Genomic DNA, 20,349 nt, shown 5'->3' with positions numbered 1-20,349 from the left:
GTATCAAGCCACTCTAGGTATTAGGGAAGCGTTTTAGTTTTACATAGCAGAATAAATCCTTGCAGCTGTTACTTATCAGACAACATTATTTTTAAATATCCAGCACAGCATTTCACAGTCAAACCATATATGGTATAACAACTCTCATATGCCCTACTTTGCAGTGTGATTAGACCATCTACCTGTACCTAAACTGCAGCACTCACTAAAAGAAATAAAATTAAATGTTAAAAATAAATCAGATTTTTTTTTAAAAAGAAACAGCAGCGATGCCCTGAGAGCTGACAGATGTGAAACTGACAGCTTTCACTACACCAACACTGACAGAACAGGTTAGTGAAAGCTTCATTATGCTCTGACAGGAGGCTGTGGAAGAGGAGAGGGGAAGGGAGGTGGGAGGCGTTGAGGGAGACTCAAACTTAAAGGTCAACTTTATCTGCCGTGGACGGCGCAGACACAGCATCGCTTTGGGATTATTATTTTTTTACGGATCACCAAAAGGGAATGCTCTTATTAGGTGTGAGTTTGTGTATGAGTGTGGACATAAATACAGTTTACATATGTCGCTGAGCTGCATTTTTGTTCTCATGGTGTCCAAAATATTGGCTCTTGGTCAGAAATGTTGCTGAAAACAGTTTTTATTAATCACCACCATCCAATCATATTAAACAGCCCGGAAGAAATAATTGGATCGTGGTGCATCAATCAAACCCCTCTTCGTGCACTAATCGCGCATCCGCAGGAAACAACACCAGGGCTAATGCTAGCTTGCTAAATCCAAGAAGGCAATTGCAGCAACGCTGTGACAGAAATGGTTCCAACAATATGTGTTGGATGCAAATGAAAGACAGTTTTTGGGGAAGTCACTGCCAAGAAAAAGGCTGATGCAACGCGCTCCAAGACCTGAGTGAACATCGGTGCTGAATTTGAACGAACAGAAAGGGCTGCAAAGTGATGCGATGGTGGCTCTGTTTCTACTGGACTGGTAGGTTAAAGGTTTGTGATCATCACATTGTCATTTGAACAATTATCCAAAACTTAGCATCACCGAAAAGTACCGAAAATGACCGATGCTGCGCAGTGCTCATGCGTTCCTGTGCTCTGGAGGTGGAGAGAAGTCTGAAGGAAGGGGCTTGGACTTTTGAATTCAAAATGTAGCCTTCTTAAAAAGTTTTTATGCTACGAAACCAGTGGTTCTCAAACCTGCTTCATATACCACAATTTGAAATTTCAGAGAAACATCAATAACATTATAACTAGACATGCTAACTGTATAATATAATATATATATATATATATATATATATACATATATATATATATGTCATGAATTTCCTGGATTAAATGAATCACAATTCATTAGCACTTGACCTTGTGTGTACTGAAGCAGAGTGCCTGTAAATCAAAATGTGGCAAACTCCCAGGATAGTGTTTTATTACATGACTATTTTTGGTAAACATGGCATGGAGTCTTCTCATATTTACTCACCAAGCAGAAAACCTACCTACCTACCTGTCACTAAACAGATATTATTTTCAGTTTATTTTAAGACAGGTTGTGAACCTCAGTCTTTGCCAGTCGTGTTCTGAACACGTCATAATGTATGTAACTTACCTGGAGGTCTTTGATATTTGGGAAGGGAATTCCAATGGTGACCACAGCCCTTGCATTGTCATCTGTAAAGTCCAGCCCTTCACTCACTTTACCTCTACACACGGCGATGAGCAAAGCACCATCTACAACACAGAAGTGAAAACATAGTCAGTGACGAGCAGTGTCCAGTAGAACTCTGAGCTGTAGAACTCTGAGCTGTTGTACAAATCCATACAAATGAAATCAAAGTACTGATGGTGTTAACCAGCCTCACCTCTTTCCTCGCAGTATTTGATGGCATCATAGTAAGTATGAAGCAGTTCGTCAAAATCCCCCTTGCCACCACCGCGGGGTTCAGTGATCACGGTTTTCTGCTGTTCTAGCTTCTCCCACAAACCGGTGTTGATCCATCGGTCCCGGAGCTTGTCCAACATCTGATCAAACCACAAGAGGCATCAGGATATAAACACAGATGTTTGCATAGCTTTGGAAAGAGTGAAAATAGATTACAGTAAACAGAAGTGTTAGTCAACTGTGCAGGATCTTCAGGTGAGTTCTCTACTACAGAGTGCTCTCACAGAAGTTTTATTATTAAAATTAACACACTTTCTACAGTTCACTTTCAATAGTCAACCAACAAACAAGTTCTTTGTGCAATGTTGTAAATAACCTGGCAATTGTGGAATATTGCAATGTAATTGTCTTCAATTTATTCCCCACACACATTAAGGTGTAACATATAATTGTTTTACCTCAGTTGAGAGAAATGTTTCACTATTTAATAAAACCATAATTAAAGGGAACAGTGATGCCATTAATCTTTATATACTGTCATAAAACGCAGCTCTAAAATGAAACAACAGCAGAAAAAATGTCAATAATATTAAATTACCATATCATTTCTTCAATTTCAATATAACAAATGCTCATTATACATGGATATAAAGTTTAGGCACTATGATACACATCTCATAATTACTATTAACTGTTTTCAGCTCAGATGCGTGTTCAAATCACAATTCACTGGTTTCTTTAAATTCCAATCGAAAGCAAAATTTAATCTTTAATTCTAATGTTTATCGTGATAAGTAGCAGAAATGTGAGATTTGAAAAACTGCTTTATTGTGATAGGTGCTTTTAACAATTAGAAAAAGAAATCAAGACTTTATCAGAGGTAATATTGTGGAAACAAATAAATTAATGTCTGTATTTTATTATTGTTCATCTCTGTAAAGCATCCTTGAGTTTTAGAAAGGCACTTTTTATACATTTTGAATACATTATTTTACATATAACACTGTCAAGTAAGTCACAGTAAGACATTATCACACTTTCTACTTTCTCTGAAACAACAAAAAACAGTTTGAACAAGACGACAAAGTGTTCAGTAAAGGTCTGCTGCCGTGTCCTCACAGAGCATGATGCCTTTTCCTTACTTGCACTTACAGAGATGATGCGTTTAAACCCCGTCTGTAATAAAATCACTGCGGCTGTGCTATTGTTAGTACAAAAAGTCAGCAGCTCTCAAGGGAGGCACATTGATCTAAAAGCCCTCATTCAAACATGGCCCCACTCATGTTTGTGCTGTGCAGATTATATCCATGAATAAGCATGGCCTCAGAATCAAAGAGCAGCTTCACTGACATGGAAACGTGTAAGAAGGGTCAAGTAGAAGTTCTTCTTGTAGTCCACAGAAAACTTTTCAATGAGCTAATGGTGTCCAACTGTAAAGGGTGAGCCAGGAGCAGACGGAGCCACAAGATGGCAGGAAGTCGGGAGTATTCAACAACACCACACAGACTCTGTTCAGATTCATGCGTCTCAAAGTGTTTAAAAATGTTTTCGAAGGTCATGTTCAGTACAGGGAAAAAATACAGAGTCAGAAAGACTTGATAGTTTATTATATACCTGTATATTTTATATATATATATATATATATATATATATATATTTTATATATACATATACATATATATATATATATATATATATATATATTTTGATAGTAGTGGCATGAAGCATGGGAAAGATTTAATCAAGTATGTGCCTCCTGAAGCAACTGAGGGCAAGACACTTGAATTAATAAAACATAACACATTCACTAAATATGCAAGGACTCCCCCTTTACGTGCATCTTCAAATTCAGCAAACTGTTTGTCCTGCAATTGCTTTCCAGTGCAATCTCGAGCAGGAGATGAATAACTAATGTTGTGCACTTACTGCAGATCTACCACGAAACAAAACAGCCATTATCTGCCAGGCTGCACATGGAAAAGAGATGATTCCACAAGGAGCGAGTGAGCAGTGGAATCTCATTCAGCAATGGTGCAACCATTATGCTTTTTTTTTCCTTTTTAAATCACTGGCACAAAGTATTACTACTACTATGGTGTGCTCATAATAATGTAGTATTAACTATGGAGTGGTTATACATTCATTCATGCATTTTCTACCACTTGGTAGAAAATGTCCTCCACATGAGCAAAACAAAGGCAGTAGTGTGTAAGCAGATGCAGTTACTCACAAGTGAATGGGTAAACCACCGAGTAGAGGGTTTTACTATCATTACAGCTTTTGAGGAAGATTTACGCCAACTATGGCTCTGGTGCATCATCAAGCTACATCTTCAGGGAAACCTAAAAAATCTTGAACTGAAAACCGTAGAAAAACATTTTACTACTGTGCTGTAATAACTATTTTCACATGTTATCAGCCACTATGTGTGAAGAGGGAAAAACTCTGCATTTGCTTTAGAGGGTCTTGAAAACAGGGATCACTTAATTTGAGGTAGGTAAATACAGTTCTATAAGAGTGCAGTCAACGTGAATGCCCTGAAGGCCGTGGTAGACATGCTGCATGCGCCGAAGAGCGCACTTATGGCGGACCCTGGTATACCTGCGCGTCAGGGTACAGCTCACAGATGAAAGGCCCATCGGGCAGGGGAGTCGGGGTGTCTGAAGGGTCACCAGGCTTAATACTCCGTACCCTTCTACTCTGGTAACCCAAGGGAAGGGTGCCAAAAAAATTGAGCGGTAGGGTCTGGTTATTTTGGTACTATAATGGAAAGGAAAAAAAATGCGTACCTTACAGTACCAAACTAACCATTCGATGGTTACATGGCAATCATTCATACAACAGCTTCCTTTTGTACGTGCTGACATGGTGACAGTTTGGATGTAATAACATGGTTCTCTAAGCAAAGTTATTATTTAGAGAGATTATCACTAGTCTAATATCTACCAGTGCTTACAGAGTCATAGGACAATGAAGCTCTCGTCACAATGTGCTCTGAAACATCATCCAAGCTTTTCCATCTTCCTCCACAGAAGCACCAAAAGCCCAGACGCTCTGAAGAGAACCCAGGGAATGCTGAGCCCTCATGTCAGTTGTTGTCCCGTGAAAGAGCTGCTGTCCTGGTTACTGGAGCAGCAGCTTGCCATCTGTGCCAATGGAGCTTCTACATTGCACTAACAAAGTGCAATGATCAACATCAGAAATATCTGTAGGATTCTTTGCATATCATCACACATTAACTTTTAACAGTGAGGTTTTGAATGACAGATTTAAATAAAGATTAATGCTACTGTGTCTCCAGCTTATTTGTCGTGGATGAGGCCATTTTTAATACCATTTAGAGTCTTATTTACAGATAGAAAATACTCTATAACTCATGCACGTGTTTAAGACCTCTAGGATCAACAGGAACAAAATCATTTACAGCTATGCGTCATAGCTGTAAAAGAAAAGGTGTTAAATAAAAGTGGTTTTATTTATTGTCCCACACTTTACAATGCACCATAAATGAGAATGTAGAGTATTTAGCACATAAGAGGGCGAAACAAAGTATGAATAATTGATTGTCCTTTCTGGGCATGGAAGGTGCAATGCCCAGCCTCTGCTGGTGAAACGGTAAAGTGGGCCAGATTTCTCTGCCAATTGGGACAGGGTGGTGAACCAGATAGAAGCAGTGAACTGTGGTCTTTCTCGCACTTTTACACTTCTCCTCTTCCCCCCCACACCTACTTTCTCCCCACCGTTCACCTCTTCAGCATCCGGCCTCTTTCTATATCCTCTTCCCTGTGTCCCTGGTGTCAGTGAGCTGTGTGGCGACACATTGCAGCTCCTCTGGTGCCTGCTGAATTATGGAAGGGTTTGGAGGCCACGGCATTAATGAAACATGCAGCTAGGAGCCACATTTCACAGTGGCGAGCGGAGACGTGTTGTTGCAATGTAAATTATTCAGTCACAAAATATCACAGCAGCCATCACGCCACCAGTGGTGGCAAGAAGCCACCTGCCACCTCTGACCTGCCACTCTTCAAATAACAATGGAACACTGCTAAAACACGGCCCGCTGCCCAGAGATGAAGACTGAATTCAGAAACATCCACATAAAAATCAACATGAGGATTTCAAATTGTGCACATTAATTATTAAAATATTGTGTTTTCTAAAACAAAAAAATACAGCAGGATTATTTGTGAACGTTACTTGTGTATCTGTTAACTAACTTGACAAAATGTAACCGTCAGCATAATGTACTGTATGTTGGCAGTGACCACATGTGACCACGAGTCATGTTGTTCAATGATGTGTGCAGTGGTTTTTAGATAACAGAGCTCTGCGGCACAGAGGGAAAAAAAGAGCTGCAACAATTCACTGATTAATTAGTATGACTTACCTTTATTCATTTGTTATATAAAAAACAGTATAAACATATATCTAAAATTTACTTTTGTTATGTTATGCTTCTTAATATTAAAAAACATTAAAATGCAAAAATTACTGTTACTGAATTATTTTCAGCCCTATCTTACTTGCCGTTTCAAAGACAAGAAATAGTTGTTGCACATTGTTAAAAGCTCCATTTGACTTTAGGTTGTTTTCCTCGTATTACATCTAACCATTCCAACAAGCTCCAGCTTAGTCAGACAGCAGTAACCCCCAAGTTTCCACTGTAAAAACTCTTATAAAACAAAAGAGATCAGGAGTTCTACGCCACAGACAGAGACACAGTCTCACTCTGAGGTAACAGTGTTTCTGGAGCTGTACCACTGCTGCTCAAATGGCCCTGAGCTGCTGAGGAGGGTGCACGTGCTGCTTTGACTTTGATTTGACACATGCTCTGAAGAGCTCAGGCGCCAGCAGTGGGTGCGTCTTCACACAGACAGCGAGGCGACGTCACCTAATGGCCCTTATCAAAATCTCTGTTAAAAGCATCTTGTAGTCTCTGCCATCTTTTGCTGCCACTTCAGTAAAACTCTGTTTTGTTTTTTTTAATAAACCATCAGTCCCCCTCTCTCCTGTGGAGCATTGGTCCATTCCTTTGGCGGCTGGGAGCAGATGGTAGTGCCCGCTGTGATTTTAAAGGGCATTAACTGAAGGGATGTTGAGGTTAAAGTGCTACAAAACCATAGTACTGGTGCTGGAAAGTCGTACGTCTGTGTAAGACCATGATTATAGGAAAACTTTGTTTGTCCATGCGTCTTAAATAGAAGCAGAGCAAGTAACAGAGTTCATTTGACTGTGGTGCACAAATGCCATTGCTATGAAAAGACAAAGCCAGCTATAAAAACTTGGCTTAATTATTCTCTTGATGACTGCATTAGTGGTTTGGTCCAGAAATGTCAGAAAATGGTGAAAAACCTCAATTGTTCTTTCGAAAAACCTCAAAATCTAGATTCAAATGCCTTTTGTCCACAAACCAAAGAAAAAAGGAAACGGAAGTCATTAAACAAAACAAAATGCATCTAAATCATCAGAAATGTTGGCGAATTATTAAGTAGTCAATTAAAAATCAACTGATTATTGCAACCTTAATAAATACAGTGGCAATAGTCTAATTTACATTGAATTATGTGTGGCATAAAAAGACAATTTAAGCTCATTGCATGTGTATGTGAGGACAACAACAGCTTTTTATGTCCATTACAAAAACCAGCAGCGTATGAGAGGCTGAAAGCCATCACCTTCATACAGTGAGAGGGGTGTTCAGGGATGGCCACTCTTTGTGTAGCCTACACAAACATACACACACACACACACACACAAACACACAGATTACAGAGCAGACGGGACTCAGCGGCACCAGTGAGGCCTCTATGGGCTCCAATTAATACCCCAGCCTTTCATTTCCCCCCTCATCTCCTCATCTTTAAGAGTTGACTGCAGATTAAATATTAATGCATCGGCACAGAGAGAGACAGAGGACTCCTACATGATTGTCAATAATGAGACAACATCCCATTGCTCACAGTCGCTCCTCAGCTGGCATCGGAGGATGACAAAAGGGAAGGTAAAATGAGAAAACATCGAGGCCCAGAGTCTAAGCTTTCCCTCACAGTTTGGATGGCAGTATCATCAGCTGTTTGAGGAAGCAACCTGATAGTAAGCAGTGGAGGAGTGTAGACAATTCAAATCTGCGACTCTGCACGTGTCATACTGAAATGCACATCAAATACTGGCTACGCTAATATGCCAAAGGCAAAAACTAAAACTGCCAAGGGCAAAGACACAACTGTAGGGGTGCACTTCACATGGCACAGACCCACTCATCACAGCAAAACTGTATTTTAGTGATGTCTGGCTTGCATGATAGGATGTATTTGAGCATGAATGAGAGTGTAGGACATAACGGCTGATAAGGTGAGTCAAGAATTCAAAATGCTTTATACTTCTGGTCAAAGGTCAGGTTAGAGGTCGACCGAATAATCGTCCAGTAAAATAAAGTTATTATTTGTAGACTGGAGAGACAGACCACTGGTGTGTTCAGTAACTGGTTACTTAAGCATTTTTTTATTATTTATTATCATTAAAACAGATCAAATTTATCAAGTGGAGGAAAAAATAATTAGTTTTAATAAATATATGAACCAAAAGAAAATCGTTGCCCTGATTTCTGTATCAGCGATAGAAAAGGCCTCATCAGGCAGTGACTGCTCTGTGCTCGCCAACCTGAGACACAGAGGTTGCCATCGCTGCAAAAGTGTCTGCCAGTGGAGACACTTTTTAGCCACTTCACAAAAGGCTCGCCCAACACAATCTGTGACAGCTTAAATGTTAAATGTACGGCAAGTTGTCTGAAAATACTGATTTTTCTCTATGGACTTTGGTGCTGGAAAGTAAGCACTTTACACACTTCACTTTCCAGGCAGAAAAGGCTGTCTAATGTCAAGACCATGTTCCTGACATATCTGCATTTTATTAGACAGCGCAGACTGTGTGTCTGTACCTCACACAACCACACTTCAAAAAGCTTTCACTTAAAGTATAAGGCATCAAGTTATAGGATCATCAGAGATGGAATGTGAAAGAGTGAAATGGGTTTGTGGTACAATGTTTTAACATAATTTGTTTGTATGTAGAACAATTGCAGGACTCCAGGCTGGAACGCAGAGGAATCTTCACCATATACATGATGATTTTTGCTTAATGTTTAAAATTGTACAGCTATTACTGTGTAATACATGTACATTATGAGAGTGATCCACAACATGGCGGTACAGAGCTCTGACATAGCAGGGCAAAAAGACAACATTTGACTCATAAATAATGTTCTTTCTTTTTTTATCCATTCTCGACTTGCTTCCATTTTTCCTTTATATACTGGAAAATTTTACATTTACAAATATTGAAATTAAAAAAAATCTTTGAAACTTGTCTATATACATTGCCTGCAGTGATAAAAGTAAATGGCTTTATTTTAGGGGTTGCAAATGAAGTGCGTTATAGATCCCACTGTATTATAATGTGAATATCAAACTGGCTGTAAACATGTACTGTCTGTTACACACAGTATGTTAATTGACTAAAAATGCTGACCGAAGTCACATGTAACGTGCAATGGGGACAAACACGGCGACAAATGAAATCCACTTGCCCTTTTGTAAGCTAATGTGACAAGTGAGCTGTAGTGAACGTTAATTATTCATGGCCAAAAATGCATAACAAACAAAGGGGGACAAAGTGTCTACGAGTGTGCTCTCAGAAAGCGCCCTCATTAACTGAAAGAGGATACAGTTCTGTGAGAATGACGACATTTACCAAGAACCTGACAAGTGTCTCTATTGATTAGTGGTGATCCATTCTAACATATTGTGCTATGTTAGCAGTGGGATCTATTGGAATCTAGTCAAAGGTTTTGAAAACTCTCACTTTTTTGACCTCAGTTAATACAAATACATTTAAACGTCAGAAGCTCAAGACCTGACTCCTCTTTGTGGTCTGTAACTCCACCTAGTGGTAAAAAGTGAAAATTAATCTAAAAGCAAAACGCTTAACCACCACTTCAATACACTGAGTTACCATCATTTTAATATCACTCAGCGATACTATCTCTCGACCTCTGACAGCTTTCTCAGTCATGTTGAGACTGTTCAAAACATTCATATCACTGCACTCAGACAATAAAAGAGCAATAAAATGAGTGACAGAAGCAACAATGTGATACAACACTGAGTTTGACAGATCAGTCCCGGCTAGTACTTAATGATATTAGAGGGTGCCACAGTTTTTCCTATGTGACTATGTGAAATCACATATGAAGTCTTGTTTAAAAGCTACCCAATCATTTAAAGACTATTATCCTGGAAAAATCCTGGGAAAATTATTCAAAATGTATTCAAAATATTAATGCAATCATTGCAAGAATTAGCATTAAACTCTTAAAATGGCTCCAACAAAATCTTAATCTCATTTACCTTGTAAGATGGCAAAAAGCAGAGCACCCCCTTGGCCACCACCTGGCACACATGATGCAGCAGGGCACCCACCTCGTCCTGGAAGGCATATGTTTCAGCATGTTGGAAGGTGGCACACAGTTTTTTGCCTTGGGGTCCTGCACCAATTGTGCCCACCCAAACCTGCAGAAAGGACGTCATAGGAAGTTTATGTGGACAGAGCATTTCTCCTTTCAAAACATGAAACTCACACTGTGACTGGTTTGTCAGTTCAGACTATTATAGAACATAAACATAGAAACACTGTAAAGCAAGACAACTTCCAAAAGTACATATTCAAAGCCTACAAACAAAACAAAAAAATGTTATGTTAATGAAGTATATTCAGTTTCTGTTGCCCATAAAGCCTCCGATTTAACTCTCCTATGTACGTTAAGTTTCAAAAGCTGAGTCATAGGTGCAAATAATCATGATTTCAATGATTTGTGACCAAGAGTATATTTCACCTTTTTCATTAGTCAGCTCTAATTATGCAAATATGGAGATTACTACAAAATTACAGATTTTCTCAACCATTACAGAGAAAACAAAAAAATTAGTAGCAGTTAGACTGTGACATCTGCTGGACACAAGTGGTACTGTGATAGATGTGGAGCAAACACAGGGTCAAAGCTTCAGATTGTCTAATCTACTGATACAACCACAGCTTATCATTTCCAATTGATTCTTCTGAAGACCTAGACCTCATGTTGACCAATAACTCCATTCAGACCAGGTCCTGGTATTAACATTCATCCTGAGTGAGCTGATCAAAAGTGTTGCGCTCTATGTTCAGATAAACTCAGTGTTGTCCACTCGTGATCAGATCACTCAAACAGATGTTAATAACAGATCCAAACAGAGTCTTAGATGGATGTCTTTCACAAATGCAGCTTGGATGTACCAATCAGGGTGATTTGTCACTGATAGAGCAGACTAAGTTGTGATTATGAGGGACACAACTGAAACTTTATGTCACAGCGTAAATTAAAAATGTCACAAGACTGCCTTTTTCTCGTGTGACAAATTGTATGTGCCCTGAGGTTCAAGTCATAATTCAAATCCAAATCATTTAATTTGGAAAGCAGTCTTATTTCCAAAACCATGCCTTCCTACAGTATGATACAGTACATAATCCAGTAAGTAGACTTTGTGTGAACAAAAAATACACACAGTTCAGAGACTCTGAGACTTAAGACATGGGCAACTGACCTGGGACTTGTTGATAACGTGATTGGCCTCAAGCTGAATGCTGAATTGCACCCCAAGTTCAGAGGAGAAGGAGCCCATGGGTGACAGGGTTCCTGAAGTCAGCACGATGCTGTGCACCACCCCACTCAAGTCAGAGAAAGCCTGAGAGATAAACACACAAACGCAACCATCAAGGGCTGTTTGTTTTTTTTACCAGCGTTTGTCATGTAACATGTAACTACAATTTAGAGCCCATTAAGTCATGTATTGCTGTTGTCTCTTACCACAGCCGGGTTGAGGCACCAGAAGCTGAGTGACAACACCTCTGCCTTAACTTTGCTCTGGCGTTGTCTGTGTCGTGGGCGGGCAAAAAAGCCCTGGGCATCAGGAGCATCAGGTGGGACTTGGTTGGTCCAAGCATAGTTCCTCTGTAGAGCTACCCGGTAATCTTCGGCAAACCTATAATCACAGAGGACAACAAAGTCACCACACAGCTCGTACTTCATGTCAGCCACGTGCCAGCTGACGTGTTTGTGTTGACTCTGACCTGCAGTTGTTCCTAAAGAGGAAATCCAGAACCATGAAGAGGTTTTTGAGGACACTGGAAGTAGCTGAGGTGACGGTGGGGATCGGCACCATGTCCTCTCTACCATTGACTATACCAACACGCTCCTCCTTCTCCAGAATTTCTTCCAGGTTGTTCTGAAAAGACACATGAAAAGACAGAGGACATGTAAGAAGAAAACAACATATAACAAATCATCCAGTGAGTGCAGTGTTGACTTCTATGTTGTTTGGATAAGAAATGCAAGCGATATCGGTAGAAATGCGACAGATGTATCGCTAAAAGAGCTGTGAGCTTTCCCCTCACACACAGTGAAGATCCAAACAATGGGCACATAGTGAACAGGTATTTACAGGCCCAAAATGTGCCACATGTATTTTATCTACACCATTACATGGGTACCACCTGCTTGGATAGTTGACACAAGGCAGGTTGGTCCATGGATTTATTCTTGATGCCAAATTCTGGAACTATCGTGTCATTTTCAGTGTTGGATCTGTACCCTCAACAGGTAAGTGTCACAGTATTCAGCATAACCTTTTGACAAGGCTTTGACAGAGTTGATTTACATTACAGTAAAGTACAGTAAGTAAGTACAGTATTTTGCTGCCTACATGTATTACATAAATGAATGTTGTTGTGTTTTGAGCTGCTACTCAAATTTCCTGCAGGATTAATAAAGTATCTATCCATCTATGTCAGTAACCTTCTCACAGGGAATTACACCAATCAGATAGTGGATGTCAATCAAAATCTACAGTATGCGCTTCATGGCCAGAGTATCAGGACACATCAATGAAATTAAAAATAGCTCTATATTCGGGGACGACTATAACTAATCTAGAATATTGTTTATGCAGTGATATCTGTTTGTCAGTTTCCAGGCTTTGAAAGTACTTAGTGCTTAAGTAAGTAGTGCTTTACCCCACAATTTTGCCAGTCACATACACATTAATGCTGTGCATACAACTTTTTCCACACCAGGAGCAATTGGCATCTATTATTTTGCCCAGGAACACATTTACATGAAGAAGGAGGAGCTGGGGATTGAACCAGCAACCATACAGTCAGAAAATACCCTGATCTATAAACTGAGCCACAGCCTCCACAATGAACTCATGATGGTGTAAGGTTGTCTTCTGTACAATTAAGTAAATATATTTAAAATACCTTGAGTAAAGCAAAAGTATCCGCAGTGATGCCCAGACTGTGAAAGATGCTGATTATTTCCTTTCCACTCCAGACTTTACTTGCAGTCTCATATCCTCTTTCACACATCAGGCTTTTGCTTTCCTGGATCCAGCTACACAAAAATAAAACACCAAGTGAATATCTACTCTGCTAATTATGAGAATCACGTACGTGCACGTATGAATTACTGATTGACTGACTTGATCAGACTGTAGCAGAAATCCCTGAGTGGTTCATGTTTGTCCTTTCTGATGTTACATTTGATCATGCCCTCCAGCTCGTCCCTGGACAGCAACAGATTGTTGTGGTCCAACGTGAAGCTGGCGCTCTCCCTTGCACAGTCCTCAATGTTGTGGGCTTCATCCAGCACCAAAATCTGTCCAGCCAGGTTGATCTCCATCTGGTGCAGATGAACGTGAAGACAGAGGCAAAGAAGAGAGGGTGGAGAGTGGTTTAAAATTTGTTCCTCTTATCAACCTTTTTTCCTTATTGCTAAACTCCACTCACACTCTCTCTGATCATCGGGTCCAGAAGGTAGTTGTATGGGCAGAAGATGATGTTAGCACCCTGCCTAAGTTCACGGGCAGCATAGTAAGAGCATGAACGGAGACGTTTTCCAAGAGCCACCAGGTCCTCAATATCCCAAGCGTCATGAAGTCCATGAACCTTTTGCAGTGTTTGCTGGTCCCGCATTCTCTGGACGCCATGGTAGAAGCGGCACGACTTACCCTGTAATATGCACAGACAGAGACAAGAGAGGATAAATCAAAGCATAATGACAAACAAATTATATTAATAATAATGAACGGAATTCATAAAGTGACTTATATTTTTTCACACAGGAGAACAAAAAGATTTAAAGCAAAAAGAGTAATCAAAATGTCACAAAAACAAATGAAATGAATTTGAACAAATGCACAATATGGAGTGTTGGAAGGTTCACCTGCTAACAGAACAATAACTGAACAAGAAACAAGAAAATGTGGCAGACTCAGAGCCCTGACTTCAACATTCATGGAGATGCCTGAAAAAAGCTGTCTTCAAATGTTCCCCATCCAATTTAAGAACTTTTATAATACCCAAATGAAGTTAAGTGAAGCTTGTAAACTTGCAACACACCAACTAAGACCTAAAGGCTGTGATCAAACCAAGTGTAAAATACACAAAAAGACAGCTTCAATAACTGCCATGTTTCAATAAGTTAGGTGCAGTGAAATATACGATACATCAACATCTGGCGTCTGGTGGTGTTGCCCTGCTGGTGACCCAGGCTCTAATTAATCCAACTTATCCGCTTAGTTAGTTAACAGCTTGCTAACATGACCTATCAAGAATTGAATTTAAAATTACAGAGCAAATATGTGAATCACAAAGATGAACATGTTGATCTTCTGTATTTCACCCAAGGACCTGTGTAAAATGTACAATGGTACACAAAGACACTTCATGTAAGAAAGGCCTGTGTATTTCATTGTCAGGACTTTTTATCAGACAATTTTATGAATACACTTGAACATCTGAGAACAACACAGGTTCCTCACAACTACTTCTTCAAGGTGAAAATGGTACAATCACCGGGGAACAATTAAGACGAGACACTGAGGCTGAACTGAAAAAAACAGAACCAGCTAAAGAGGCAGATAAGATGGTCCACAGTCAGGTCAGATGGAAGAGTGTCCTCGATTACGTATGCGCATTTGGGGTCAAAGGCCTAAGTAGGTTAGTGACGCAGCATTTAAACTGAAAGCTTGCTTAGTTCTGTTACTCGTGTTACTTTGATTTGTTTAGATTCATTTATATAACAGAGAAACTAGATTCCCCTTTTAGCAGAGTTGACAAAGATCATTTTAAATGCTGCCTGGGATCAAGTGTTCTTGCTATTGTAGTGGTTTACATGTTCTGACACTCATACAGTGAATGTAGATGTGTAAAGATGCACCTCATCTCATGTACCGACCACCAATTACTCTGTCAGCAAAGGTGCCTGCTTTAGATGTCCCACCCTGTTCTTTATGAATTGAACAGCTTGAGGTGACACTGTCACACAAATACTGTACACCAATGGATTCATATATCCTCCAGACACTACTTAAGATCATTGAATTTAATCTTTTAACTCTTCATAAGAACACTGACCACTGCCTTCACTGAATGAAAGAGTTCAGGTAATTAACGGCCAGCCCAGCTACATTTAGGAGAGTCTGGACAACTTTACGTAGAGTTCAAACGGAAAGGAGCTGTTGTGACTAAAGACACCATTAGCTTATCAATGTGTGCTTTTGTATATGAATCGCTTTGTGCCTGTACAGGATAGTAACCTCACACCAACCAGACTAGACCCTGAGGTGATGAAGACACAGAGAATCAATGACACCCACTCCAGTGAGCAGTTATAACTGGGCCAGCTACTTCATATGACAAAGTTAGACAATTGCCATGGAGGTAAACACCTCCAATGACAGCTTAATTGTGCTCATTAAAGTAGGCGCCTCAACCTTAGGACAGTGTGAGGGCTTACAAGTGTCTCATGTTGCTCGCTCAATGCTTCTTGACATTTTAGTGTGTTAAAAAGACCCTGCTGTTGCAGATATTGTAGCAGTATAATTGCTGCTCTAAGGCTACATCATTAAATGAAATGTAGTTACCCTAGGGTCTGTGTTTCACCTCTTTCACACTTAAATTAGAGGGTAAATCCACAATTTTGAACCCAGGTGAATCTGCTAAAAAGGCGATTAACAACATCCCCATTGCTAGAGGCTGTTGTGCCCTGTGGTGTTTTTCTTATTAACCCCTTTATCACCCTTGTGTGAAATGTGATATCACAAATGTGACAGAAAGTGAAGGAAGAAAAAAAAAAACACAATGGAGCTCAGTGACAATGTGACTGTTTTGTACCTTTTACTTCTGCCCCTCATTCAAAACTCATCAGCGAGTAAGCGATTTAAAGGTGATGATAACATTGAATAAAATGAAGTATGGTTAATAAAGCAAATATTGAGTGCTGTCCAAAGTTGTAAGAAGTATGGCTCACTACAAACATCCATGGCTGATGTCAATGCTAACGGCAGAAAGATAAATGTGTGTCTTAGAGTTGCACTGGCCGTGTCGCTGGAACATCACTTCCAAAAATGAAGCAGACAAAGAGGAAATTTGCATCTTGCGTTCCCACTAATGCAGAGTCAAAGACAGTAAAGAAAAAACAAATGCACTGTAAAGTCATTTGACGTGAGAGTGAAGGCCAATTAAACACTTCTTTTTTTTGACCAGTAGGAATGGTGTATCAGTGTGGTTATGGAGGACAGAAATTGATTGGGAAGAAAAAGTTACAGAAAATAGTTCCCTTTTACTTTGTTATTTTGTAGCGTAACCAGTTTGCTGGTTTTCACAGCTGGACAGGGTTCAATACTGTCCAGGAGTATTAGGCGTACATATTTAAAACAGATCCTTGTGAGGGCTCAACTGAAAAGACCTACTACAGTAATCAGGCTCCAGTCACATCTCACCAGTGTAGCCTGTACATGTACATGGTGCAGATTATTAATGGCATTTGTGTGCTTGTGTGTTTGTCCTCACATTCTTGGCCTCCAGCAGCTCCTTGCAGCGTTCATTGCGATTGAAATGAGGTGCCACCTCTGGGTTGACACAGGTGTGATCTCTGCTGGATAAGATGGTCATTGGCACACATGAGTAAACAGTGCGTTTCAGCTCATGGGCAATCTGTGTTATCTGCTTATGTGTCCTTGTGCCAAAGAAAATCTTCGGGATTTGCTTTTTGCCGTCTTTGACTTTGTCACTTTCCTTGGCTTTGGCACATGGGCACAGAAGGCAGGGTTTTGGGACCTGGATGGAGACAAGAAATGGAGAAATGACAATTAAACAAATCTTGGTACACGCTACAGCCGACTCCCTGATCTTGTCGGCAGAAACTGCTAATGTCATCCTGTCCAGTTGTGCTCACTCTATAATTTCTCATTTATATAACACAGTGACAAGTTGATGTTCATGATAAGTTTAATGTTGACACTGGTGCCTCACAGCAAAAGGCTTCAAAATTTCAAATCCTAGTTTGACAATATGGTCAAGAAAGCTGAAAACTGTCCAATACCATTGTAGCCATTGTACCGTTGGTTCCATGAATTGAAATAAATATCCATTAAATCTCATGTACACGCACCTTATGTGTGCAGTACACATTTAAAATCTTTCCCTTTCTAAATGGTCAACTATATACTGTAGCTCACATACAGCACAAGAATATAGCATAAACAGCTATTTAGTACACTTCAATACATAATGCTAGCAAGTCACCATCATTAGCCATTGTCTCGAATGTTTTGTATGATCTTTTGAAAAAACATATGGAAACATATGGAGAATTTGTATCCATGCATATGGTGTCCCGTCTCTCTGTACCAGTTGACCTTTCCAGGCTCTGAAAGACGATAGGCCACCATTGTGGAGGCTGGGAAAATGTAGCTGCTTCATAATTAGCTGTCCAGTGACATGGTGGATTCTTTTTTGTGTAGCCGGCACCATTTATGAAACTGATCCTGCTTAAGTTTTGAGCTCTTTAAAGTGGTGTACTCTTTGACCACCCAGTGCCTCCCATACATCATCTAATCACAGCTCATCTCTAATCCACAATCAGAAATATCAGAGACTTAAGTTTAACAAATAACACTTTGTTCTCAGAAACTGTTGCTAAGACACAAAAACTTAATTTTTTCACCAAAAATATTGTTTTTAGTTTGCCTGTTTCATGTATTTAATATTTAGTTAATATAATGTATTATTTGTTTTAAAAATTAGGGATGGGAATTGGTATCAGTCAGATACTGGTCAAAATCACTGGATCAGATATCGGACAGATAAAAATATAAAATCCAATACAATCCAAAAATCCTATAAATCACATGTTTCACCATGCACAGACTATAAAAATTGTTAAAAAAAAAAAAAATAAATAAATAAATAAAATCAGCAAAAGCATTATACCCAAGTCATGTTTGGGCTGTTTTATTCTTCTTTTTGGGAGAACAATATTTGTTACAAATTTGAAAAATTATGTCTTTGAAATGACTCTGCATAAATAAATGAACAGCTTTATAGTTCATAAATGGTCTAAAATGATGGTATCGGACTAATATCGGTATAAGTAGATACTCAAGTTTGTAATATCGTATCGGGTATCGGACACAAAAAGTGGTATCATCCCATCCCTACTGAAAATACTATATATATATATATATATATATATATATATATATATATATATATATATATATATATATATATATACATATACAGTAATTGCACAGCAAGGCAAACATGAAATGTAGATTGAGAGACAGACCATTAGTGTTATTCAACAACTGGTTACTAAAGTTTAGCATTTTCTCAGTAATTTGTGATCATTGAACAGTTATATTTTATCAGATGAGTAAAAAAATCAGCATCAATTGTCTGCCCTGATATCTAAAAATAAGCCATAGAAAACCCCATATTGATCAACCTCTATTCAAGATGCTCTAATGCACAGGTTACATACACCATGTTTATACATATTTCACACTCTTCTGAAGTCAGCCCACCATGCACACATAAAAAGTGTAATAAAATAAACACACACAAAATGTTGGAGTGCAAGTAACAAAGGCACCTGGCTAGCAAGTGTTTCAATATGAACACAATATATGCATATCATCAGTAAGTAGGGTCAGAAATTGTGGTCAATGGCACACATTAGGTGACAGTGATGCTAGTGCCGAGTGTGCAATATGTAAGGAGAAACAGAAGAGGTAAGGAACCTCAGGTAAATGAGAATGTCACTGCAGAATGTGATCAGACTGTATCAGGTTGAACAGTCTGTCAACAGCTGCACAGAGAGGAATGTTAAGGTAGCGCTGTGGTGCATGAACCCCTCATTATAAAGATAAATGCATACTAAAAGTTCAGTGGAGCGAAAACCAAAGTCAGCTGGGATTGGCTCTACAGAGACGAGAAAATAAGTCAACCATATTCTCCACATGTGGTCAAGTGCATGTGTGTCCAGCACCAAGAAAAAAGAAAGCTCACAAATATACAGCTATGTGCTGTATAATATTCAATAATTGTTGATTAAAGTTACACAAGTTTTTTCATCAAAAAAATTGCTCCACTGATGACTAAAGATTGACATTGGCCTTGAAAATAAAATTGAAGGCCCAACTGATTAGTTGGGCTGAAATCTTTAATTTTTTAAGAGACAGTGTTGGATAATGATTCATTAATCAGCCAATTATTACAAATTATGCATTTTGTTCCCAGAAACAAATGTTGCTAAAACTTTTTTTTTTGTTTCATCTATTTAATATTTAGTTTATATATTATTTGTATTGAAAATACTGTATATAATTGCACAGCAAGGCAGACATGAACTGTAGATTGAGAGACTTTTAGTATTGTTCAACAACTGGTTACTGAAGTAATTTTTCAGTAATTTGTGATCTTTAAAATGTTATATTTTATCAGATGGAGTAAAAAAAAATCAGCACCAATTGTCAGCCATCAACTGCCCTGATTTCTAAAAATTGGCCATAGAAAACCCCATATCATTCGACCTCTATTCAAGATGCTCTAATACACACAGCTTACATACACCATGTTTATACATATTACACACTTTTCTGAAGTTAGAGGTTTTTGCATTTATCAAAGATTGGCATTGGCCTTGAAAAAAAATCCACATCAATTGACTATATATTTTTAATTTCTGCATTAAAAAACTACATAAAAAGATGTTATCAATAGGGCTTACATAAAGCAGAGTGAGAGAAACTCTTACCTTAAACGTTTGTGAACAATGAACAGTTCTTCATTAATTAAAAAAAATCATATCTGTGTTCATTTTGAATAAACACTAATCGCATGCTTAGAAATAATGTCTGTCCCTAAATTCTCACAAAATTCCCCAAATGGTTCTAGATAAGAATGACTGGTATGTGTTGTCACGCATCACAACTTACAATGGTAGGACTCTTAATGACAGACAAGTGGCTCAGATTACCCATCAGCCCAGATTCTTCAAGCTTGTTTTCCCATCAAATATTACA

At 38.9% G+C, this 20,349-nt stretch overlaps 1 protein-coding gene across 1 annotated transcript in view; it reads right to left on the bottom strand.

The window, feature by feature from the left end:
- The window catches only part of brip1 (BRCA1 interacting helicase 1), a 41,881-nt gene that overhangs the window by 9,864 nt on the left and 11,668 nt on the right, over positions 1-20,349 (bottom strand). Inside the window, exons 7-16 of the mRNA XM_058634864.1 lie at positions 16,832-17,098; positions 13,766-13,987; positions 13,459-13,658; positions 13,238-13,370; positions 12,050-12,204; positions 11,787-11,961; positions 11,524-11,664; positions 10,294-10,455; positions 1,869-2,028; positions 1,616-1,737 (exon numbers count right to left, since the gene is read on the bottom strand). Of these exons, the coding sequence (XP_058490847.1) occupies positions 1,616-1,737; positions 1,869-2,028; positions 10,294-10,455; positions 11,524-11,664; positions 11,787-11,961; positions 12,050-12,204; positions 13,238-13,370; positions 13,459-13,658; positions 13,766-13,987; positions 16,832-17,098 (1,737 nt within the window). The remainder of the gene's footprint in view (positions 1-1,615; positions 1,738-1,868; positions 2,029-10,293; positions 10,456-11,523; positions 11,665-11,786; positions 11,962-12,049; positions 12,205-13,237; positions 13,371-13,458; positions 13,659-13,765; positions 13,988-16,831; positions 17,099-20,349) is intronic.

Source organism: Solea solea, chromosome 7 (assembly GCF_958295425.1).
Source record: "Solea solea chromosome 7, fSolSol10.1, whole genome shotgun sequence".
Classification (NCBI taxonomy): Eukaryota; Metazoa; Chordata; class Actinopteri; order Pleuronectiformes; family Soleidae; genus Solea; species Solea solea.
This window is presented reverse-complemented; position numbering and strand designations above follow the sequence as displayed.